The 26,434-nt window shown below is 35.2% G+C and overlaps 1 protein-coding gene across 4 annotated transcripts in view; it reads left to right on the forward strand.

The window, feature by feature from the left end:
* EML5 (EMAP like 5) overlaps positions 1-26,434 on the forward strand; it is a 179,606-nt gene that overhangs the window by 62,827 nt on the left and 90,345 nt on the right. For all 4 annotated transcript variants that reach the window (XR_009210359.1, XR_009210360.1, XM_032134723.2 and 1 more), the window contains exons 9-17: positions 2,175-2,431; positions 4,830-5,042; positions 12,278-12,445; positions 13,112-13,218; positions 13,724-13,842; positions 16,074-16,260; positions 21,741-21,846; positions 23,234-23,327; positions 24,276-24,376. Coding sequence is in view for 2 of the 4 variants with exons in the window: in XM_032134723.2 (XP_031990614.1) it covers positions 2,175-2,431; positions 4,830-5,042; positions 12,278-12,445; positions 13,112-13,218; positions 13,724-13,842; positions 16,074-16,260; positions 21,741-21,846; positions 23,234-23,327; positions 24,276-24,376 (1,352 nt within the window). In the remaining 2 variants the exon portion in view is untranslated. The remainder of the gene's footprint in view (positions 1-2,174; positions 2,432-4,829; positions 5,043-12,277; positions 12,446-13,111; positions 13,219-13,723; positions 13,843-16,073; positions 16,261-21,740; positions 21,847-23,233; positions 23,328-24,275; positions 24,377-26,434) is intronic.

A 26,434-nucleotide genomic window follows, 5' to 3' on the forward strand; every position in this document is an offset into this window, starting at 1 on the left:
CACCGAAGTCCCCTTGCTTGTGTCCATTCAACTACAGTGGCCATCACAAGCTGAACTTGAATACTTTCTCTTGCCATCAGCTCTTTCACATACTGTTGTCTCTGCTGAAACATGGGTCCTTTACCTCCAGTTCTGTCTTCTGCTGAGCTAAATCTCATTCATTCCTCAGAACAAAACGGAGACATCATAGCTATCTGCTCCACTTCCTTTGATATGTCTCCCCAGAATCACTCAGCTAGAAATGATTCTTCTGTTGTATGCTCTGATCAACTCTGTACCTTTACTTTGTGATGTATTATGAACTGTTCATGTATGAGTGTTCCCAGGCTTTTGCCTCCTTCTGCTTCTTAAAAGAAACCCTAGTGATCACATATTAGTCTCCCAGAAGACTTAATTCAGAATGTTTTAAAAAATTAACAAATTTTCATCTAATAGTTGTCGTCTTTGCTTTAAATTTGTCAGAGAAACTCTTCATGTGAGAGAGTAGTCATATAATTCATAATATTGACGTAGCAATATTATTCATACTAAAAAACTAATCAGTCAACAACAGTCTCTCTATGTTACCTTCTACCGTGTGTGTGTGTGTGTGTGTGTGTGTTTGTGTGTGTGTGTGTGTGTTGGTGAGCAGGGGACATGTTAACAGAAAACCTTGGATATAAGACATTCTTCTCTTATTAATTGGGAGCAATTAAGTCTCTAGAACAAAAATGCTATAAAAAATACCAAAATACTTCTGAAGAATTTTCCAGGAACATTTTAATGAAGGTCATGAAGATTATAATTATAAAATTTTAAATAAAGGAGGCATAAAAAGTAAAAGCTGCCAAATAGTGCCTTAGACTTTTCTTAAAAATCTTACTCCATATAGGGAGGGAGGAATGGATGGATGGATGGATATGGAGCAAAGGGCAATAAGGTATATGGATTTAATGTTAACTTGAAGGAGTCCCTGGGAAATGCAGAGGCAGCTGTATGAGTCTATGCATAGGAAGAGGACCTTGCAAGTTGCAGAGGCAAAAGTGATGTTGACAAGGGAAACTTTAAAAAAAAGTACAGAAGTTTCAAATAATACGATCTTGGATTTATCTTGGGGCTCATTTTTCTATTTCTATTTCTAACACTATGTTGGTTAGGGTAATCAGTAAGTACTGTAATTAACAGGCCCACAGCTGTATAGTGACTCAAATACAACCGAAGATTAATTCTTGCACATGTAACAGAAGTCAATGAAGGCAAAATTTTTCTGGAGAAAAGTCTCTGACACTGATTGAAAATAAGAATTTTTACTTCCTCCTACTTTTTCTCCCTCCCTCTGCTTCCCCTCCTTCTGCCCACAAACTCCACAACTTTTGAAACTCCGTGGTGTTTTACTACATATTTATCCATTTTTTGGCTGTTACTAATATCTGTATTATTTTGTAAACTCAATAAGAAGTCATCATTGAAAAAAAGTTCCACTTCACTGGTCAACATGGTCCCTAAGGGAGGAATGTGTGTTCTATTTTAAAACGTCAAAAAAATTAGCCAGGTATGGTGGTGTGCACCTGTAATCCCAGCTACTCGGGAGGCTGAGGTATGAGGTGAGAATGGCTTGAACCCCGGAGGTGGAGGTTGCAGTGAGCCGAGATCATGCCACTGGACTCCAGCCTAAGCAACAGAGTGAGACTCTGTCTCAAAAAAAAAAAAAAAAAAAAAAAAAAAAAAAAAAGTATTACTGAAGTAATATAGACAAATTCATCCTTTATTATTTCCTAAATGTAATTTTGCACATTTAGCTCCTTACAAAAAAAATTGTTTGAAAATTATAGTGTTTAAATTAAACATTTTTCATAAACTCCATATTTACAAAGAACTTCTTTTACCGTAAAAATCTATTACTTTATTTTCTTTATTCTTTATTAACTCCAGAAATTTAGTATGGATCTCTGAAGTACTAAAAGTAATTTAGAAACTGAAATTCAGCATTTTCCTATACGTCTGGCATATATTGTTTCCATGTATTTCTGTTCAGCAACGTATTGTTGCTGAATTAATACTACTTGTGTTATTTATGTTTATTTTATGGTTTATAAACACTTGATACAGCTTCACAGTCATTTTAGACATGTTTGAAACGGAATTAATTCTGTTGTGACTTCTGTTCATGTAGTCTTATTTTTTCTTTTTAACAGAGATATGACGGAAGTTGTACATATTAAAGATAGGAAGGAGGCAATTCATGAGTTAAAATATTCACCAGATGGAACTTACCTTGCTGTTGGATGCAATGACAGCTCGGTTGATATTTATGGAGTTGCTCAGCGTTATAAAAAAGTTGGCGAGTGTTTGGGATCCCTTAGTTTCATCACTCATCTGGACTGGTCTTCAGACGGTAGATATTTGCAGACAAATGATGGAAATGGGAAAAGACTTTTTTATAGAATGCCAGGTAACAATTTCTAGCAAATTATAGATTTGTAGTGCCTATACAATATTTTAGAGTTTTACTGGAAGCAGAGTGTAAGTTACATTTGATCATAGGAAATCAAAGAAGATCTGAGCTAATATTTCAGGCACTGTAGACTTTTCTGTAAGGCTGCCTTATTATATTGAAATCCTTTTGGGTTTTTTCTCAACTCTATTGAGATATAATTGACATTAAAAATTGTATATATTGAAAATGTACAATGTAATGTTTTGATATATACATTGTGAAATGATTTCCACAATCAAGCTAAATGATGTATCTGTCACTTCACATAGTTACCATTTTTCTGTGTGTGTGGTGAGAACATTTAAGTTCCACTCTCTTAGCAAATTTCAGGCATATCATACAGTAACAGCATTATTAACCGTAGTCAATAAGCTGTATATTAGGTCTTCTGAATTTATTCATCCTGTATAACTGAAACTTATATCCCCTTATATCCACCCCGGCCCCCACCAACCTCTACCTCTCCCCGTCCCTGGCAACTACTACCATAAATCCTTTGGTTCTTAATTAAAACTCCTTTGGCTGGAGGATCTAAAACAGATTCTCTTTTTATTGAATACCATACCAGGATCATAGTGTATGGTAAAGTACCACTGTATCTTAGAGAGTCAAAAATGCCATTTTTATGGGTGGAACTAATTAAGTGAATTACTAATTATTAGAAATGTGTGACCAATAAATTTTTTTGTGTTTCTCTCAAATAAACTTTGCAGGCTGGGCATAGTGGCTCACACCTGTAATCCCAGCACTTTGGGAGGCCACAGTGGACCGACAGCTTGAGCCCAGGAGTTTGAGACCAGCCTGGGCAACATGGCGAAACCCTGCCTTTACTAAAAATACAAAAACTAGCCGGGCGTGGTGGTATGCACCTGTGGTCCCAGCTATTTGGCAGGTTGGGATGGGAGGGTCATTTGAGCTTGGGACAATGAGGCTGCAGTGAGCCATTATGTTGCCACTGCATTACAACTAGGCCACAGATTAAGAGGCTGTCTCAAAAAAATAAACAAATAAACTTTGCAAGTATTAATAATATAACTAACTAACTTTGAAAAACAGAATTTCAACCAAAGATTTTAAAAGAGGAATAGGCTATGTGCAGTGGCTCACGCCTGTAATCCCAGCACTTTGGGAGGCCGAAGTGGAAGGATCTCTTGAGCCCAGGAGTTTGAGACAGCCAGGGAACATGGTGAGACCACATCTCTACCAAAAAAAAAAAAAGAGCAGGCTGTGGTGGCATGCACCTGCAGTGGGAGGATCATTTGAGCTGGGAGTTCAAGGCTGCAGGGAGCCAAGATCGTGCCAGTGAACTCCAGCCTGGGTGAAAGAGCAAGACCGTGGCTCTAACTAAACAAATAAGTAAATAAATTAGCAAGTGAGTGAGTGCATGAATGGATGGAATAAAAGCAAATCATCAAAATATTACCTCTTAGTATTTTTTTTTTTTTTTGAGACAGAGTTTCGCTCTGTTGCCCAAGTTGGAGTGTAGCGGCATGTTCTCAGCTCACTACAGCCTCTGCCTCCCGGGTTCAAGTGATTCTCCTACCTCAGCCTCCCGAGTAGCTGAGATTGCAGGTGCCCACCACGATGCCCAGCTAATTTTTGTATTTTTAGTAGAGATGGGGTTTTACCATATTGGCCAGGCTGGTCTTGAACTCCTGATCTTCAGTGATCTGCCTGTCTCGGCCTCCCAAACTGCTGGGATTACAGGTGTGAGCCACTGCACCTGGCCACCGCATAGTACTTTATTTGTTGTGACGCTTAGGGAATTAGTCACTATATTCCAAGAACCTGTTGTATAAAATTAGCTGTATAATTCAATTAATGCATCTCCCCAAAAGTTTTTTGTTAACAGTCTATATGTAATGAAGACTGACTGGGTCCTAAAGTCCTCTTACCTAATGTAAATACATTATCCTACACTCATCTTTTCTTCTTGGTCTTTTCCAGTTCTCTCTTTTTCCTCAGCTGTGTATCTTAGGCTTCTTTTTTAATACCTGATTTGCCACTTTCTCATAGCTTTTACCTTTTTTACAATTTACCGTTATGACTAATCTGTATCATTTTTTAAATAGGGTTCAGTTTTATTCTCCACATAAGTGAACCTGCTAAGCTAATCATTCGAGGCAATGTGTGTCTCTGAATCAGTGTAATTTTTGTAGTAGCTTTTTATAAATTTCTTGCATTTAGTTTTCTTTTCTCTTAACCCAAACTTACCTACCTATTTATATATTTTCCTCTAAGTGGGGTGGGAAGATACATTAAATTTTGGAATTTACTATGTTCTCAGTACAGTTTAGGCTTGAGAAAATCAAATGAAATAACTTCTTAAATTAAGACTCTGATTTATTTTTAGGAGGAAAAGAAGTGACAAGTACAGAAGAAATAAAAGGTGTTCACTGGGCTTCATGGACATGTGTTTCAGGCCTTGAAGTAAATGGAATTTGGCCCAAGTATTCAGATATCAACGATATAAATTCAGTAGATGGAAATTATATTGGCCAAGTTTTAGTTACAGCTGATGACTATGGAATTATAAAATTATTCCGATATCCATGTTTAAGAAAAGGTACCTTTTCTTTCAAAATATTAAGTAACCTCTCTCACAGAAGACTTTTATGTTCTTGCAGAAAATTAGTCTTGAGATAAATTAATGGATTTCATATTTTTTAAATTTACACTGATTGGTGAAGGGTTTCATTTTGCTAATTCAAAAATTATTGTCATATGCTGCATTTATTTTGGTCATGAAGTTTTATTAGAAAATTCTTTTTGAATTCATATGTTATGAATGCACTATATCTCTTTTCAAAGAAATATTTTTCTTTTCACTTCATGAATTCTTTCATAGAGTCAGACTGTACAGTGATGGTAGTATTTTTTTTTTTTTTTTGAGACAGGGTCTCGCTCTGTCACCTGGGCTGGAGTGCAGTGGTGATCTCTGCTCACTGCAGCCTCCACCTCTTGGGTTCCATCAACCCTCCTGCCTTAGCCTCCCTGGTAACTGGGATTACAGGCATGCGCCACCACTCGCAGCTAATTTTTGTATTTTTAGTAAAGACAGGGTTTCACCGTGTTGGCCAGGCTGTGTCTTAAAGTCCTCACCTCAGGCGATCTCCCCACGTCAGCCTCTCAAAGTACTAGGATTACAGGCATGAGCAGGGTCTGATATGGTTTAGCTTTGTGTCCCCAGCCAAATCTCATTTTGAATTGTAATCTCCAAGTGTTAAGGGAGGAACCTGGTGAGAAGTGATTGGATTATGGGGGCACTTTCCCCTATGCTGCTGTTGTGATAGTGAATGAATTCTCACGAGATCCAATGGTTTTATGAATGGTAGTTTTTCCTGTGATCTCACGCACTTCTCCTTCATGCCACCCTGTGAAGAGGGTGCCTTGCTTCCCCTTCACCTTCTGCCATGATTGTAAGTTTCCTGAGGCCTCCCCAGCCGTGCTGAACTGTGAGTCAATTAAATCTTTTTCCTTTATAAATTACTCAGCCTTGGGCAGTTCTTTATAGCAGTTTGAAAATGGACTAATACATGGTCTTATCATTTGGTTATTTTCTACATGTTTTATATATCACCTCTTTTTCTTGGATCTCTTCTAAAATTATATGAATCATTCTGTTCATAGACCTGGGATAATTAAATAAAATGTTAGGTATCATTTGTTTATTCCATGCCTATTTCCTAAAGTATTTGAGTCAGCTCATAACAAGTCCATAAGTACTAAAGTAACTATACAAATAGAGAATCAGTATCAGGGGAAATATAAATAGAAATACCATATTCAAACTAGATAAAGAAAATGACAGTAGTCAAACATCAAATTTGATTCTGAGCTTTGTGGAAACCAAAAATAAAGCAGTGCACAAAATAGTTTTCATTCTACATTTTTTAAAAAAAAAAGCAACTTAGTCCTCTAGCAAATCAAAATTTCTTTGGAAAATTTTCTAGGAACTTTCCTGTGGTATGGGACTTTATATTAGATGTAGTGAATGTGTATTCCTAGAGCATCAACATCTGTAACAGATGCAGTAGTGATTTTCACCTGGCTTGTTGATACAAGCTGTTGGGCAAACATTAAAAATGTAGCTTAGTAAAGGCGATTTTTGGAAACAGCTAAAATAGTTTGATTCAAATATATAATCTGCTGATGTCAAACTTAAGGGCTCAATTTTTCCAGAAGCCCAGGCTGGTATTTCTGTTGTGCCTCTAAGGTAAAGTGATGAGTTTAAGATCTTGCCAGCTTGGCCAGGCGCAGTGGCTCACACCTGTAATCCCAGCACTTTGGGAAGCTAAGGTGGGCGGATCACGAGGTCAGAAGATCGAGACCATCCTGGCTAACACTGTGAAACCCTGTCTCTACTAAAAAATAGAAAAAATTTAGCCGGGCGTGGTGGCGGGCGCCTGTAGTCCCAGCTACTGGGGAGGCTGAGGCAGGAGAATGGCGTGAACCTGGGAGGCAGAGCTTGCAGTGAGCCGAGATTGCACTGCTGCACTCCAGCCTGGGGGACAGAGCGAGACTACATCTCAAAAAAAAAAAAAAAAAAAAATCTTGCTGGCTTGCCATGTTATTGATTCCTGCCTGTGAGATGTCAGCTTCCTAGGTGCATGTGAAGATATTTCACTAAGTATGTTAATAAAGGTGTGTTAGTCTGTTTTCACAGTGCTATAAAGAACTTCCTGACACTGGGTAGTTTATTTTTAAAAAATGAAGTTTAATTAACTCACAGTTCCTCATGGCTGGGGAGGCCTCAGGTAACTTACAGTCATGGCAGAAGGTGAAGGGGAAGCAAGGCACAACTTACATGGCATCAGGAGAGAGAGTGGGAACAATGGGGGAAACTGCTGAACACTTTTAAACCGTCAGATCTCGTGAGAACTCACTCACTGTCACGAAAACAGCATGGGGGAAACTGCCTCCATGATTCAGTCACCTCCCACCAGGTCCCTCCTTCAACATACGAGGATTACAATTCGAGATGAGATTTAGGTGGGGACACAGAGCCAAACCATATCAAAAGGCTGGCTAAATATCTAACAATTAAAGTACCCTATTTCTGAGTCCCACCGCCTAGCCAGGACATGAGAGTCACCATGCACAACAAATTTTAAGATGATACTTGCCTGGTTATAAAGTGTGAGATTCAGTAATAGTCATGATTATCTTACTCTTAGACATTGCTCCTACTTATTGTTTCACATACTGACCTCTATGCAAAAATAAAAATGCTTTAATCTTCTGAGTTTTCTTAGTCAAGTATATAGGATTTATTGATTATTTTTATCATTTGCAAGAGAGAAGTCGATATTATTGCACGATAATTTTATTTCATTTATAAAATGTGTAGTAGTTCTTTGAACTGCTGTGTGAATATTTTACCAAAGCCTAAGAAAATTAGTCTTGTCTAAGAGATTATTCACTCCTTCAAGGACATAAGTATAAATTGCTTCTCTTTTTTGTTTCCCTTTTGTTAGATTTTTTGTTAGTAATTTATTTTCTAGTAAGGATGATTTTTATTTCTAGGCACTTGTGAGTCAGCTTGAGATTGTAGCTAGGTAAGTGGGAAAGACAGAATACGATGACTGCATTTTTAATGGCTTAATATAAGTATTTTAAGATTTTATGTTTTGCAGACCACTCAGGCCAAAAAAGATTATGTATTAATTGAATTCACATAATTACATACCTTGAAGTTGGCAGTATTACTAGAAATATTCTCTTTCTTTTAGATTAATTATTAAGTTGCATTGCTAGTCCAACTTAGAAAAATGTAGCTGATGTATTAATATATTTTAGATATCCATTTAGGTAGTATTCATTAGGTGACTTCGTAGAAGTGCAGCATTTACAAAATGTGGATTTTAAATAATAGAAGTAGTTTATGTTATAGAATCGTTGTAATTGAAACAAAAAATATATGAAGTTAGCTCAAAGAGAGAATGATCATATGAACCACATATACCCTACATACTGCACTTTAATTTCAGCCCAAAGCATTCCACCCCCTTCATATTTTTTTCTTCATTATCATCCTCTTTTTCTCTAGTTTCACCTGCTCTTGACCATAATCTCTCTGAAAGAATCCAGGACTCTTCCTAGGCAGCAGCATAGGGGCTGTGGTGGACGGTAAACAGGTCAGGGTCAGGGAGAATGGAGAGGTGTGGGCAGAGTTACGTTAGCCCATCACCTCCATCACTGTTAATAATGGCCAATACCCCCTCTGTACTTCTTGTTGACAAATGAAAATTTATATTTGGAGAAAATATCATTTAGATTCCAGGAAATTCATAGGAAAAACCAAATATCTAACAAAGAAAAATTTATAACAGGAACTTATTCAGTGCTATTTTCCATATTGTTGCAGGTAGCTTTAATGCCTTTTTTTCACTGCTGCAAAATATTGTGTTGTAAGTATATGCTGCAATTTATGCATTTATTCTCCTGTCATTGGACATTTGGGTCATTTCCCCTCTTTTGATATTAAATGCAGGTTTCTCAAAGGAGTGAAATAACTAGGAGTGAAATTTCTGGGTCATGGAGAATGTGAACGTTATAAGAAAATACCTAGATATTTTCCAAAGTGGTTATCCAATTTTACAAAGCCTGTTGATTCAGCACTTGATATTGCTATACTTTCTAACTTTTGCAAATCCAGTTAGTGTAAATGATGTCACATTGAGGTCTTAATTTCCATTTGTCTGACTACAAATGAGGTTAACCATCTTTTAAAATATGTTTTGGTCTTCTGTGTTTTCTCCTCTGTCAAACATGGGTTCATATCTCTTTCCTCTTTTTCTATTGGGTTATTTCTTTTATTGATCTTTAAGAATTACTTTATATACTCTAATAATACAAATGCTTTGTAATTTTTATACTTTGCAAATATCTTTTCCCGGTTTTTGGCTTGCCTTTTTATTTTCTTAATGATGTGTTTTCTTGGCCAGTTCTTAATTTCAGTGTAGTCAAGTCTATTTCTCTTTCTTTTCTTATAGGTAGTGTAGTTTTGTATATTAAGAAATTCTTACTTTTACTGGGGTCAGAAAGACATTTTCATATATTTATATATTCCCATATCTAGAACTTTAATATCATTAAAACAGTTAAATGGAAAAAATCTTTTGTCATATTGATATAATATATTAAAAATATTTAGTTCATATGATCCTTGTGTGAAAATACACATTAAAACACATTAGAAAAGAAATGGAGTCATTGAAACACAAATAGTATATTTCTTTATCAAGAATTTTCATCCTCTTTTAAATTAGGAAGCTTCTATGATCATTATAGCTTGTGTTGATAAGTTTTTTCTCTGAGATATTTGTACTAATTTATGATACACTGTTTAGGCCTTAACTATTCTTATTACTGAACCATTTTTTATCATAGTTTTCATAATCAAAGGGTACCTTGTGAGCATATAATCCAATTTACATTTAAAAATGAGAAAATGGAGTCCAAAAGAGGTTTGGTGGAATGCGCAAACTTCCGTGCTATTAAATGGTCAAACTGATGCTCAAACACTAGTCTTTTTATTTCAGTTCTAATATTCTTTAAGCTACATCAAACTTTTGCCCTCTTCTGTGCATTATAGGGGTTGGAATCATGTCCATGCCCTCTCAGTTTCCTTTACTACTCTTTCCTCCATTACAGTCTAGCATTCCAACTCAAATGTCCAAGCAGAGGAAAAGGAAATGTAATCTTTCCTTTTCCTTTCTTTTTCTCTTTCTTCAAATATCTAATGAGTGTTTGCTATATACCAGGCACCAGGGATATATATTAAACAAGACACCACTGCTGTCTTCAAAGAGCTTATAGTTTTATTGGAGGAGTTAACAAGTAAATAGACTATTAGATTTCAGTGTTATATAAGTATAATCACAAGGGGTAATCACAGAGAATTCTGGAAGCATGTAACTTGGTCTTGGTGAGTCAAGGTCACTTCATGAAAGATATGATATCTAGGTTCACTTTTAAGATACCCATTTATCAGAACGAGTTATTAAAAATTAAACCGGTTATTAAAAATTATTAATACAGGCCCATTGACTAAAAATAACTAGTTTCTCTTAGACTTATTTTACAACTTTCTTGTTTAGCTGCCTTGGTTTATTCAAGAGGGTCTTTGAAAAGTCTCAAAGAAAAGTTTGGAAGGGACTTACAGGATTATTTGTACCTCTCTCTATCACTCAGTATAGGCAGAGTAGATGCTGAGATAACTCTAATTTGTCCTAACATAACAAATTAGTAGATCTTAGAACTTGGAATTTTATTTGTTGGAATTTCTGGCTTTAACTTTTCAGACTCTCTGATGTCTAAGAGTGCTTAAGGATTGCATCAAAGGTACTAGTAGTAGCCAAAGCCCTCTTGACAGGCAAGTAATGCATTCCTATATAAGGGCCCTTACCTCATAGGACTTTGCTGGGCTGAACTATGCGAAGTTAAATTAGTGACTTATATTAAGCTACATAAAAAATTTATTCCTAAAATAACAGTATTACTATTAAGCAGCAGTAAATTATAACTTTAGATGAGTTTTGATTCTATCTTATTCATTAATTATGATAGTTATCTTAAATTAATGACTAAGATGAAAGTTTTTCTCCAGAATTTCATTGATGGGGCTTTGACATCCTCATATACAAGTCTTCTGTAACTTAATATAAAATGTTTAAAACAATTTCAAAATGAAGCTAAGCATCATTGTATCCTGTGTACTTTAATAAGAATATCTATATAATGCCACATACCAGGAGGAGGAGATAGAGAATATATTCTAAAAATATATTCCTGTCAGATGTAGTGGCTCATGCCTGTAATCCTGACACTTTGGGAGGCTAAGGCAGGAGGATTGCTTGAGCCCAGGAGTTCGAGATGAGCCTGGGCAACATAGCAAGAGCCTGTCTCTGCCATAAATAAATAAATAAATAAATAAATAAATAAATAAATAAAATATATCCCTATTATCACATAGATTTTTAAGAAAATTAACCACAAAGTTAAATGATTCCTTTATTCTTGGAGAAACTGGGTGTATACCACCGTAGCCAAATGATACAGCTTAACATCTCTAATGATAGAACTGACCATATCCCCTGAAATGACATATCCAAAAGGATACAACATTGCCCATACCCAAAACACATCACCTGAGTCTAATCATGAGGAGGCATTAGACAAAACCCAAATTGAAAGATATTTTTTAAAATAATCTGGATTTTTAAAATGATTATAAAGGACATCGTTGGAACAACTGGGCATATTTGACTTTGATTAATATGATGCATTACAATGATTGACTTTTTAATGTCGAACCAAACTTGCATTCCTGGCATAAATCTCATTTGGTTATGTTGTTTAATCCTTTTTGTATGTTGCTGAATTCATTTTGCTAATATTTTGTTGATGACTTAAGTGTTAAAAGGATCCTCTGGCTGCTTGGGTTGAGAATAATGGGGGTAAGGTCGAGTTGATTAGTCCTTTGAATTTCACTTAAGCCCAAAGACCTCAGGCCAAAATATTCAAATGTTTTAATATAAAAACAGTTGATCCCCGGGTTTTTCTCAGAGTGGTAAGATAATGCCTCACAGCCTTTGTGGTTCCTTGTGAATCAGCAGAGGAGATATTTGCATTCCTTGATACAGATTCATTCATTTGTTCAATTTTTGAGTCAGCATTTTTCCCATTTGTTTATAATTCAGATAGAAGGATGATACAGTGGTTCATGTATAAAAATAGTATGAAATGGTATTTTGTTTAGCATTTGTTTATCAATTTAAAGATATATTTTTATTGTAGGGGCCAAGTTTAGAAAATATATTGGCCATTCAGCTCACGTAACTAATGTCAGATGGTCACATGATTATCAGTGGGTTATTTCTATTGGTGGAGCAGATCACTCTGTCTTTCAGTGGAAATTTATTCCTGAAAGAAAACTGAAAGATGCTCTTCACATAGCACCCCAAGGTGAGTAGTATACATTACCTAAACAGTTTCCCTGTCAAATAATTCTTCAGTAACCCCCAAATAACAATTTTATATTAAAGTATAATCTGGCCTCATAAGTTAACAGTATATTTTGTTATTAGTAGAAATTTCAAGTTAAAATATTAGTTCTATATGTTTAAAGTTAGATGTCACAGAGTGTGGAATACAAAGTAATTTTGATTGCGTTTTAATCTATCAAATAATGGGTGAAGAAACAGTTATATTAATAGCAAAACATTTAATATATCCTCTGAGAGATGGGTATCTAGATTTTGTAAATGCTTTTATTGACAAAAATTATCTAATGTCAATTCATCTGTTGCATATAGTATTTTTAGCTATTTTTCATGTTAATTATAGGTTATATTCACTTATATTTGTACAGACATTTAAATTTGATGTAGCGGTCATTGGGGAGCCAGTGAAGGGATTTAAAGGAGCTATTGAGTTTGCAGTGAGTGGAGAGGAAGATAATCTGTAGTACAGTTTACTGACATCTGTGTCACTTGAATAGGTAATTTCATTTGATTGTTTTATGGCTTGTCTCCATGTCAACTGACATAGCTCTTAATCATTAATTTTCCAGTGCTGTTTTGAAAGTGAATCTTCTTTAAACGAGTAACATTTCATTTTTAAAAATTACAGAAAGTCTGGCTGACTCTCATAGTGATGAATCAGATTCAGATCTGTCTGATGTTCCAGAACTGGATTCTGAAATTGAACAAGAGACACAGCTCACCTACCGTCGACAGGTAATTTTCCATATCACATGGTTTTTCTCTAAAAAATCTAATTTCTTCTTTATCTTCTTTATCTTCGTTAGTCATCTGTTGTTATCTTTTGTGGCTTTAATTTCCCAAGCAATGTATGACTATATTCACTTTCCCACTGTCAGTGTTAGAGTACACTTGTGTAAATTTTTTTTATATTAAATGCTTGGTATATTAAGTATGCTTGCCTTCTATTTGCCTATAGGATTTTGTCATAGTATACTCACATTTATTTCTTTAACAGTATTCTTTTATGAAGTATAAAAATTTCCTGGAACACTAAATATCTATTTGTCAGTGTGATATGTAGAAAATGTGAATTTGTTTGTTCTTTCCAAGGGAGTAAATTTCATGAATTACCTTTTCATTTAAGACTATTATTAAAGCTGTTGTTTTCAGACAATGTCTGAAAGTTATATTGGGAGTATATGAACACCTTTATTAGTATATATTCTAAGAATATTTCTACTTGTATACATCTTTAAAGGTTTACAAAGAAGATCTACCTCAGCTTAAAGAACAATGCAAAGAGAAACAAAAAAGTGCTACTTCTAAAAGAAGAGAGCGGGCTCCAGGAAATAGTATTCGATTACACTTTGTTCACGGGTATAAAACAACTATCTTTCATTTATTTGTTTGAATTTTGGTTCACACTTACTAACTTAACATCTCTAATGACAGAACTGACTGTATCCCCTGAAATGACATATCCGAAAGGATACAACATTGCCCATGGGGAAAACACATCACCTGAATCTAATCATGAGGAGACATTAGACAAAACCAAATTGAAAGATACTTTTTAAAATATCTGGATTTTTAAGATGATTATAAAGGACATTATTGGGACAACTGGGCATATTTGACTTAGATTAATATATTACATTGTGTGTAATATATTAATGATGTGTGTGCTTTGTGACTTTAAACAAGTCACTTAACCTCTCTGTGTCTCTTTTTTTCTATCTGTAAAATGGAGATAATAGTACTGTGTTAGTCCATTTCACATTGCTATAAAGGAATACCTGAAGCTGGATAATTTATAAGGAAAAGAGGTTTATTTGGCTTAGTGTTCTGCAGGCTGTACAAGCGGGGCACCAGCATCTGCTCAGCTTCTGGTGAAGCCTCAAGAAGCTTTTACTCATGGCAGAAGGCAAAAGGGGAGCAGGTGTGTTACATAGCAAGAGAGAGAGCAAGAAAAAAGGGATCGAAAGGGAAGGGGGTTGCTGGACTCTTTAAGCAATCAGATCTTACATGAACTAATCAAGAGAGAACTCACTCATCACCAAGGGGATGGCACCAAGCCATTCATGAGGGATCTGCCCGCATGACCCAAACACTTCTCACCAGGCCTAATATCCCACACTGGGGATCACATTTCAGCATGGGATTTGGACAGCACAAATATCCGAATCGTATCAAGTACCTACCTTACAAGGTTCTGATGAGGAGTGAATAAGGCAATGCTAGTGGTGACTTACAACATTATGTGGCACATAATAAGCACTATGTAAGTGTTTATTAAATAAAAAAATAAATTTGTCTTATGAAAGTTTCCTATGTATGGAAATGGGCCTCTATAAACAATTAAGTAAAATGTAAGAGATAATTATCTCCCCTCAATATGTCTAATTTGGAATGATATTGTGACTTCTTCTTGCATGAGCATTTTTGCCTAAATGTTTTAATTTCACCAAAATACAGGTTCTGGATTCTCTTAGAACATCTGGCAATACAGGTCTCACATTTCAACTTGGCAGAAACAGATTTTCCTATCTGACTCTTTTCTACTATTCACCCTGCATTCATTTTCTTACCTGACTGATAATACTTATCAAGAATTTGAAAAAGAATTTATTTAGTACAAGTATTTTTTCTCCAGTGTTAAAATGGCAGTAGTTTCTATGCAGTTGTATTTTATGAATTGGGTTTCTTTGAAGTGCAAAGCAAGGTTGCTATAAATAGACTTATATTGACCATTTTAAGATTTGACTACTTTGTCTTGGATGAGTATCATATTTTAAAATTGTTGTTTAAACTTATTTTTGGAATGTATATTGTATTCTCATGGTCCAACAATGTGTATAAAAGGGTACAGTTTGAAAATCTTTCTCCCACCTCTGCCCTCCTAGCCATCATTTCCCCTCTCTGTAGATAGTTACTATTACTTAGTTTTAGAAATACTTATACAACAAATACAAATATATATTCTTTTCTATACCTTTTACTTATAAAAAGCAATTGTTTTTGTTTTATAGTATACAATTTGAATATTATACTTATGTAAATAGTAGTATACTATACATACTATTCTCTACCTTTTTTTTTTACTCTATATTATAGCTTAGATTTAGCTATTTGCAGTCCGAGCCGTTCATAAAAGTTTATTGATCTGAGATGCTGGTATTTTTTTTAATTGTTCAGGCTGGGCATGGTGGCTTACACCTGTAATCCCAGCACTTTGGGAGGCCAAGGTGAGTGGAGCTCAGGAGTTTGAGACCAGCCTGGGCAACATGGCAAAACCCCATCTCTACAAAAAATACAAAAATTAGCCAGGCATGGTGGCGCACAGCAGTAGTCCCAGCTACTTGGAGGGCTGAGGCGGGAGGATCGTTTGAGCCTAGGTGGTCAAAGTTGCAGGGAACTGCAATCACACCACTGCACTTCAGCCTGAGTGACAGAGCGAGACCCCATCTTTTAAAAAAAAATTGTTTAGTATCCTGTAAAACTGGAAATTGAATGATTCACCCAAAGGGTACATACTTCTCCCCTGTATATTTTCTATTGATCAGATAAAAGGCCAAAATTAATTATATATGATTTGTTTTCTATATTAGGTACAGAGGTTATGACTGTCGAAGTAATCTGTTTTATACTCAAATTGGTGAAATTGTGTACCATGTGGCAGCAGTGGGTGTCATTTATAATCGACAGCAAAACACACAGCGTTTTTATCTGGGTCATGATGATGATATTCTCTGCCTAACTATTCATCCTTTGAAAGACTACGTGGCAACAGGCCAGGTAGGTTTGAAAGACTGACAATAAGCCAGATAAGCTACGCCTTTGTTCGAGTTTAAATAAATTAATCATATATCTCTTTTATGTTCTAGGATATGAAGAGTAAAGAATTCTTTAGAATGGGTTTTATTTTCAGATTATAAATAAAATTTACCCCAAACTTTTTTCCTACAGTTTTAATTAAAGTTTTTATTGTTTTAATTCATATTATTTTAATTTAAATTTGGAACTCATAGCTCTGGCTTGTTTTATTTCTGTCATATTAATTTTTTAAATTAGTCAAATTAGGGAAAACATAAAGACTAGAAATCTGGTTTCTTTAGGTTGAGTTACCTAAAACAGTAAATTATTTAACAAATGTCCTGTGACAAACCAAAGGACTATGTCTCTTTATTTTACAATCATGATAGTAATCTATTCAGGTTTACCAAAGTAGAAAGCACAAATATTGAAATAAACCCTGAGAAAATCTTAACTGATACCTCTCTATGTGGATATTCCTAGAGAAGGAAGGGAAGAAATGATGTTTATAGATTCTTCCTATGTGTAAGTACTTTACTAGTATTAATGTATATTTATTTTATTCTCACCTCAACCATGTGAGAGTAAAATTATTTCCTTCAGTCTGCAAATGATGAGGTTTAGGTTTGGAGAAATTAAATAATTTGCTTAAGATCAATCAGTTAATAGGTAGTAAAGCCTAAAGCCTTCAGTCTATCTGACTTTAAACACTGTGTAAATATACCTTCTAGCTAGTATATGTGGAAAAGGGATCAACTTGCATCCTCCTATATAGCTTTCCTGAAAGAAGAGAAAACTCCTCCGTTTTTTCTTTCTCCCATTCTTCTTCCTTTCTTTGTGCCTCTCCTTACTTGCTCTTTCTCTCCTTCCTTTCCCTCTCCTTCTTCCTTTCTTTCATTCACTTAAAAACATTCATCAAGCACATTCTATGTACCAAGAAATGTGCTAGGAATATAAAGATAAATAAGACAACTTCTTGCCGTGGTGAAAACTCATATTCTGAGTTGTGATACAGTGTCCTAAGTATAGATCAGAGTTATTTATGAGAATACCTTAGCACTATTGATGTTTTGGGGCAGGTAATTATTTGTTGTGGGAGGCTGACCTATAGATTGTAGGATATTTAGCAGCATCCCTGGTCTCAACCCATTAGATGCCAGTAACACCCACTTCCCTGAGTTGTGGCAACCCAAAATGTCTCCAGACAGTGCCCAGATGTCCCTTGGAAGGCAAAATCACCCTGTTTTTAAATGTAGAAATATGTACAAAGCCTGGTAGCAATGTAATGAAGAACTAATGATTAATTTTGCCCAGTAGAATTGAAGAAACCCATATAGAGATGATGACATTTGAGCTGAGTTGTTTACCTGGTAGAGGGGAAGTTGGGGGAAAGCATTCTAAGTGTATTATAGCATCTGTAAAAGTAGGGCAAAAAAAAAAAAAAAAAAACCCCAGCTTATTTAAAGAACTATGAGTAAATCACAGTGTTCAAATCTTAGAATGCATTATGGACATTAGTTGAGGAACTAATCTGGAGGGTAGTTTAATCAGAGGTTAAAACTACCTGGTTATCCTATATATTAACACAAACTGGGTCTTGGATGCACAGTTGTATTTAATGGTTTACGATCTAACCTTTCCGGTACAGGCACTTTCTGAGAAACCTTTGTCATCATTTGGGACATTTTGTTGTCAGGTTTTTGTGTTTGTTTTTGTGGGTATTTGCCTCATTCCACCTCTGAGTTTTCAGGTAGACAGATGGGATTAAAAACTCTATTCTAAGGTGCTTATTGTAGTGGAGTAATGGGTTTGCAGTAATAAGTCATGCTTTTCCACCTTAGGGGAGGGCTTGGGAATCCCTGAGACTAGATAAAGTTAAGTCATTGGAAGAATTCCTTGATTGGAAATTTTCCCTTTGTGTTTTGATGCTCCATTTCCTGAAAATTACTCAGGGATGCTCCTGGTTTGTCCATCTACTGCTTTGATTCCTTGGATCCCACCCATTCTTTCACTTTAAGAAAAAAACAAATAATTGTTGCAGAGATCTCTGTATTTTGCAGCTTCCCTTTTGTAAGAAGCACTTTTCCCAAATGAAACAATTTTAAAAAAAGAAATTTAGGTGAAAAATCTAGAGAGTTTCGCCTTTTGGAGAATTAAATTACAAAGAATAACCCCTTGTCAGGAACTGTGATCTTAAGTGGAAATGAAAGAATGTGAAAGAAACTTACCTGGAAAGTCGAGTAACATGACTAATTGTACTATAATTTGGAAATTTTGTTTAATTCAGCAAATACTTGTTGAGTGCTTCCTATTCAGAAGCATTAAATGTTGTGGGGGAAACAGAGATAACTCAGACTGGCTGCCACTATCAGGAGCTCACAATGTAGTACAAGAATTGGACAAATTATTCTGTGTGTATATGTATATGTGTGTGTATATGTGTGTGTGTGTGTGTGTATATAGATATAATTCACTAAAAATACACTGATTTAGATGTCTTGTGGGCAACTCAGATTCAACATGTCTAAAATGGTGATAAATAAGATTAATCTTCCCTTCCAAACCTGTTCATCGCTTTATGTTTCCTTCTTAGAACATAGCACTATATTAACTTGGTTGCCTAAGCCTGGAAGTTAATCTTGTTCTTCACCCCTAAAGCTAGTCAGTCCTCAAGTAGGACCCATTCTTTCACCTGAATATATATTTATTCTTTATCTTCAATTTTTTATCTTTAATTTTTCCATATCTCTACTGACAATCAATGCTTCACAATTTCTGAAACATTACTATAGCCATTGGTCTTCTGCTTAAGCTTTTTCCTCTATCCATTTTCCCCATTCACTAGTAATCTTTCTAAAAGTCTTAAAATTCTTCCATATTTATTAGTGTTAATAGCTTGTAGGCTGTCTAAACAGCTGTCTAAATAGCCACAAGCTATAAATGGTAAGAGATAAAAAGGGGAGGTTGGAGAGTCAGACTTGGTTAAATGCAATTTGAGGCATAACATTAATGCAGAGTTGGAAGTTGACTCCCAATGCAATTCAAGGCATTTAACGAAGTCTGACATTCCAACTCCCCTTTTTATCTCTTACTATTTGCCTCTTTGTAAACTATTTTCTTGCCTTCCGAGATACATAGAATTTGTCCAACACATATAATGCTATTTCACGTCTTTTACTTAGTTCCTTCGTCTTGGAAAACTCTTCCCCTCCACTTCTATTCAACCTTCCAACTTTATCTAATTTCTGCTCCTTTTAAGACTTAGGCTAGGCCTATCTAAGAACTCTCCCAACCTCTCCCTTCTCCCCTTCATCCCTGAGTAAGATGCCCTAAGTGTACTTTAATAGTACTCAGTATTATACTAAATACTGTCTATACCTCATGGAATGTGATATTGAAATCCAAGCTTTTCCACTTATTCGCTACTGGCAAATTACCTAACCTCTCTTTACCTTCATTTCTTCATCCTTTAAAATAAGGATATTTTCTGTTCCTATCTTGTAGAGTTGTGATTGGTACATGAGTCAATGTTCGTAAGGTGCTTAGAACAGTTTCTGGCACATAAATCACTTCTCAGTGAGTGTTAGTCATCATCATAATTTCCAGGTGAGATGTCCAGTAGACAATTAAAAATGTAAGTCTTGGATTCAGAGGAAAAGTAACTGTTCGAGAGAAGGACTTGGGAGGTATTTATTGATTTAACCACTGAAACTGTAGAAGTGAGATACCTCAGGGCAAAAATGAAGAATGAGAAGACTGAAGAATTAAAGACCACCTTGGGAGAGGTTTGTATTTAAGTAACAGATGAGGAAATTGAGAAGGAAACTCAGTAGTAGGAGTCAAGGAAGCTGGGCTCTGTGGCTCATGCCTGTAATCCTAGCACTTTCGAAAACTGAGGCGGCAGATCACTTGAGCCCAGGAGTTCAAGACCAGCCTGGACACTTAGTGAAACCCCATCTTTACAGAAAATACAAAAATTAGCCGGGCATGGTGGTGCATGCCTGTAGTCCCAGCTACTTGGGAGGTTGAGACAGGAGGATCACTTGAGCCTGGGAGGCGGATGTCGCAGGGAGCCAACATCATGGCATTTCACTTCAGCAGGGCAACAGGAGTGAAACCCTGTCTCAAAAAAAAAAGAAAAAGAAAAAAAGGAAACCAGAGAACCAGAAGAGAGTAGTACAGTAAAATCATCAAAAGCATCAAATTCTGTAGAAGTTTTTATATAAAAAGAAAACTTAAAAGTAACTGGTACTACTGTATACCCATAAAAAATGTTAAAAGTTTTCTAAAAAGTTACTGGTAATGTTTGGCTGAATAATTTAGTGAAATATTGGCTGATTGCAGTGTTATTTGTTATATCTTTTTATAAAATCAATCTCAGCCGGGTGCGGTAGCTCACACCTGTAATCTCAGCACTTTGGGAGGCCGAGGCAGGCGGATCACCTGGGGTCGGGAGTTCGAGACCAGCCTGACCAACATGGAGAACCCCTGTGTCTACTAAAAATACAAAAAATTAGCCGGGTGTGGTGGCACATGCCTGTAATCCCAGCTACTTGGGAGGCTGAGGTAAGAGAATCGCCTGAACCCAGGAGGCGGAGGTTGTGGTGAGCCGAGATCACGCCATTGCACTCCAGCCTGGGCAACAAGAGTGAAACTCCGTCTCAAAAAAAATAAAAAAAAAATAAATCAGTCTCAAAATTAACTATAATTGACAGCTCTATTAATTATTTCAGGAGTTGTCTCTATATACAAAGATATTATATCTCTTTATGCTTATGGTTAAAGAAAGTGATTACTTGAGTCTAGAGGAATAATTAAGAATTGATAGTTTACCTGTGCATTAGTGAACATCATAAACCAAGTTAAAAAATAAGTGACAGAGTGCTGCAGTAAAATTGCCTTTTCAGGTCTGTAGACATGCTTGGTACTTTAACCCCCTCTGAATATTTGTTTACTCCATTATTTTAGTCTAGAATTCTTTATATTCAAGTTCTGTACTTTCTGAATGCCCACCTCCACTACCTTCTCTTCTATGGACTCTTTCTCCACAGCCTTTTCATGTTCATTAAGCATCTATTAAGAGGTGTTTGTCTTTCATTGATAATGTCCTGTTTTCCCAGTGAGTTTGCAAAAGTTACCTGAATGTCTTATTGCTCATTGTATCTAGCATAGAAACAATAGATATTCAGTAAGCATTTATTGTCTTTATTGATGAAATGTATGATAAAAGTCACATAGTTCTAGTTACATCATTCCTGGAAACACTGAGCCTAGCCTCATTAGCTTTTGAACAAGCATAAGAAAAAAATATCAGTCACTTATATAGTTAGCTTTAAATTTTTATTTAGTAAATTTCTGTGGTAAATAAGTCAAGCTGTAAAAATCTCTTGTTTTATTTCCTTTTAGTAGATATGGAAATAAATAATTGTATATAATAGCTTCTATAATTATTTCTATTTTAGGTTGGTAGAGATCCCTCAATTCATATATGGGATACAGAGACCATTAAACCATTGTCCATATTAAAGGGCCACCACCAATATGGTGTTAGTGCCGTTGATTTCTCAGGTAAGGCTGTTTGCTGTCTCAGTAAGAATGAACAAAATGCAGAGGCAACACATAGCATTTTAATCTAAGTCAGTGTTACCTAAGCTTGTCATTTAGCTGTGACATTCACAGTTTTTATCAAATGTGTATACTGTTATCCTTATCAAATACTGTGAAAGTGTGGATTTGCTAGCTAGTTTATAATTATAACTTAATGAGTATAGTTTTAATATCTATTAAAATTTGCACATTTCTATTAACATAAAAATGTTTATCTACATAACAACCTAAATTCATCTCAGTTACCACAGGTGGTTTGCATCTCCCACGTTGGGCAGGCACTGATCTCACTTACTGTTTTATAGCCAGAGTAAACTTTGGAAATGTTTAGGGTAAAAGGCTAGCAAAGAAAGAGTTGAGAATTGAAATACTTACTTTAGACATATTTATACAGTGACAATTTTAAACTGTCTTGTAAAAATAATTTCAAATCATATTAGTGCTTTTCTGTTTGTTTAAAAGTTTGACCACTACAGATAGGTCTACGGTGAAAGCTAGGGTGTGAATTGGGAAGAGGGAGGAAATACATTAATAGAGAATTCTATATTAAGAAACAGTGAATTAATGCTTTTGCTGCTCTGACTGAAGTGATAAATTATCCATAGTAGAGTTCAGAGGGAAATATATATACATATTCAAAGAGTTGCTAACAGTTAAGAAACTAGAAAATGAATTGCAAACTTAAGTGAGTCACAAAGAAAAATACTGGAGCAATGAGGAACTAACAGAGCCTTGCAAAGTGTGGTAAAATGGAAAATATTTTCTTGTGGTCTGAGCCTTTACAGCCTATAAACATGCACACCCATAAGATATTCACTGATCATTTGTCGCAGTGATTTGTCTAATATATTCATTATGTATTGCTTGATATGATTGACCTTTACTAAAAGTAGTCGTATTAGTGGCAGTATGTTGTTGTAACTTACGTGTTTTTCATTTGATTAACTTTTCATGATTACTCAAAGTTCTTATATTACAGTAAATTTCTTATGGTGAATTTAATTAAAATAAATATTTTCTTCATCCCTTTGTTAGTTTTCCCTTTCCTTCTATTTTTTTAATCTCTTTTTTCCATTTTTCTTTTCTCCCTCCTCCCATCCCAACCTGATGGACAGATAAGGAAAAGGGGGTCAGGTGCGATGAGAGCAGATATATTTAGATGATTTGAGAAACTTTTATTCTCCCTCCCTTATAAATTCTGGTTCTTTTTATAGCTGTATGCATGCCTAACATTTAACATTATTTTATCAAATTTTAAATATAGGGTGTGGGTGTAGAATATATACTGAATGTTTTCTCTCTTCTGAATGTTAATAGTCAGTTTATCTCTCTCATTAATTTTCCACAGCGGATGGGAAACGTTTGGCATCAGTTGGCATAGATGATAGCCATACTATTGTGCTGTGGGACTGGAAGAAAGGAGAGAAACTTTCAATAGCAAGGTAGGAAAAAAATTGATATCACATTTGCAAAATACTAGAATTACTTTGGACTTAAAAAAATTTTTAATTAAAACAATTTTGAAATCAAGCAAATATGTAACTTTTTATTGCTTCCATGTTTATTACCATTGAATAAATAATATAATCATAGTAAATGATTTCAGAATTTCTTTGTAGATTTATCGCTTGTGAACCCACTTTTAAATATAACTATAATATGGCATTGGATATAACTATCTAAAATCTCCATGTACAGTTAGAGTGTGTTCTACTGTATGATAGGCTATTATATAGCTGTTGGAGACCATGATCAAATGCTCATATATTAAAGTGAAAAAAGATACATATGCGTATATGTCACAAAGGAGTTATAGGTTTTATTTTCTTATATTTTTCTTCATTTTTCTAAGTTTTCTACAGTGAGCATGTATTTTTTTATAGTAGTATTAACAATATTTTAAAGGAGGAACTAGTCAACAGTGTCAGAGATTTTAACCTGCTATTTATTAAAGTGATGTTAAAGCACTTTAAATATATAGATAAATGCTTTTTATGGAGCATAGAGATAATGCCCAAATTAACAATAGTTTAAGAGGAACTTTGTAGTTGGAAAGGCTATCTTAAGCTATAACAAACTATTGTTTTAAAATTGCCTTTAACCCATTCATGCCACAAATAGCATTCCCTATGGCACAGTACTATAGTAGGTATTATAGATGCTGTCCAAAAGAAGTTCAGTTTTGACCATTTCTGTCTTTTGAGATTCTCTTGAGCAGAGTTACCATATTAAAATGATGAGAAAAAGCAAATGCACAGCCCAAACCTGAGAGATAAGTGGGAGTAAAATATTCAGTAAATAGAGTAATCAAGATAGGGTATGGATTAGGCAAGAGATTAATATAGGAATGATGAATCTTCAGAGCTAAAACATTTTGATGTTTATTTCAGAGGAAGTAAAGATAAGATTTTTGCTGTAAAGATGAACCCCTATGTGCCTGATAAACTAATTACAGCTGGAATTAAACACATGAAATTTTGGCGTAAAGCAGGTAAGAAAGTGCTTGTTTTTTACTCCATAGAATTTTAAGAAATTAATTGCTTTTGACAGTAATTTAGCTAGGTGCAGTGTGTACCCTAGACTGCATCCTTGAATAGAACAGGAACATTAGGAGAAAACCTGATGAAATCTGAGTGAAGTCTTGAGTTCGTTTAATAATAATGTATCAAATATGTTGGTTTCTTAGTTTCAACAAATGGTCTATGGTTAATATAAGATGTTAACATTGGCTGGGCACAGTGACTCATGCCTATAATCCCAGCACTTTGGGAGGCCAAGGTGGGAGGATCACTTGAGCCTAGGTGTTCAAGAGCAGCCTGGGCAACATAGTGAGACCCTGTCTCTACAAAAAAAAAAAAAAAATTAGCTGGGCATGGTGGTGTGTACTTGTGGTCCCAGCTTCTTGGGAGGATAAGGCGGCAGGATCACTTCAGCCCAGGAGGTTAAGGCTGCAGTGAGCTGTGATCTCCCACTGCACTCCAGCCTGGGCAACAGAGCAAGACCTTGTCTCAAAAAAAAAAAAAAAAAAGATGTTAACATTAGTAGAAACCGAAGTGTATAAGAGAATACTCTAATACCTTTGCATCTTTTCTGGGAATCTAAAATTATCTAAAATAAGTTTATTTTTTAAAGTAATTTACTGTTGTATTGATGCATTTTAAACAAACACAAGATTTATTGCCATTTATTGGCTGCATTTATGTAGTTGATACGGTTTGGCTGTGTCCCCACCCAAATCTCACCTTGACTTGTAATAATCCCTATATGTCAAGGGCAGGGCCAGGTAGAGATAATTGAATCATGGGGGCAGTTCCCCATACTGTTCTTGTGGAAGTGAATAAGTCTCATGAGATCTGATGGTTTTATAAATGGGAGTTCCCCTGCATAAGCAATTTTGCCTGTCACCATGTAAGACGTGACTTTGCTCCTCATTCACCTTCAGCCATGATTGTGAGGCTTCCCTAGCCATGTGGAACTGTGAGTCAATTAAACCTCATTCCTTACAGATTACCCAGTCTTGGGTATGTCTTTATGAACAGTGTGAGAACAGACTAATACAGTAGTATTCATACTTGCAAAAGAATTCAATATATGAGATTAATCAAATTATGTCCAGACTTTTTCTTCTGTTAAAGACATGTTCTTAGTCTAAACTGAAAATGAAAGTTTAAAAAAATTACTCATATGCTATTAAATGATACAAAAGTGAAATGTTATATTACTTTAGTCATTTGTAACTATAAAATAATATGTCTGTTTTCTAAATAGTATACTTATAAATTCCAGCAATGTGACATCAAAATCTCAATAAATTGAAACTGTTCAGAGAAAATATGTAAATATAGGAAGAAGTAAAACATTATTAGAAAAGAATAAACTTAGTGAAGACATTTCCCAAGTTCAAGGAACTTTCAAGTTGTAAATTACATGGGACATGAATTAATTTTCAGTCTTGGATTTAACACTTTATCAAAAACTCATCAGATAACAGCATATGCATTTACAAAGTAAAAAGAAGTATTTTTACGTTTGTAATTTTGTTTCCACATGCTTAAACAAACTTTTCATTTGGGCACCTTAGTCACTTGTAATTGCAAATTAGCAGCAAATAATACAGTTGTACCTCACGGCATCAGAAAGTATCAGGGATTGGTTCCAGGATTCCCCAAGGATACCCAAATCCATGCTGCACAAGTCCCTTGTATAAAAGGATATAGTATTTGCATATAATTTATGCACATCCTCCTGTATATTTTCAGTCATTTCTAGACTACTGATAATACCTAATATAATGTAAATGCTATGTAAATAGTTTGTTATACTGTTTAGGGAATAATGACAAGGAAAAAAAGTCTGTATATATTCAGTACAGAGCAACTATCCTTTTTTTCTTTTTGAAACAGAGTCTCGCTCTGTTACCCAGGCTGGAGTGCAATGGTGCAATCTCGGCTCACTACAACCTCCGCCTCCCGGGTCCAAGTGATTCTCCTGCCTCAGCCTCCTGAGTAACTGGGATTACAGGTGCCCGCCACCACACCCAGCTGATTTT

This window comes from Hylobates moloch, unplaced genomic scaffold (assembly GCF_009828535.3).
Source record: "Hylobates moloch isolate HMO894 unplaced genomic scaffold, HMol_V3 SCAFFOLD_16, whole genome shotgun sequence".
Classification (NCBI taxonomy): Eukaryota; Metazoa; Chordata; class Mammalia; order Primates; family Hylobatidae; genus Hylobates; species Hylobates moloch.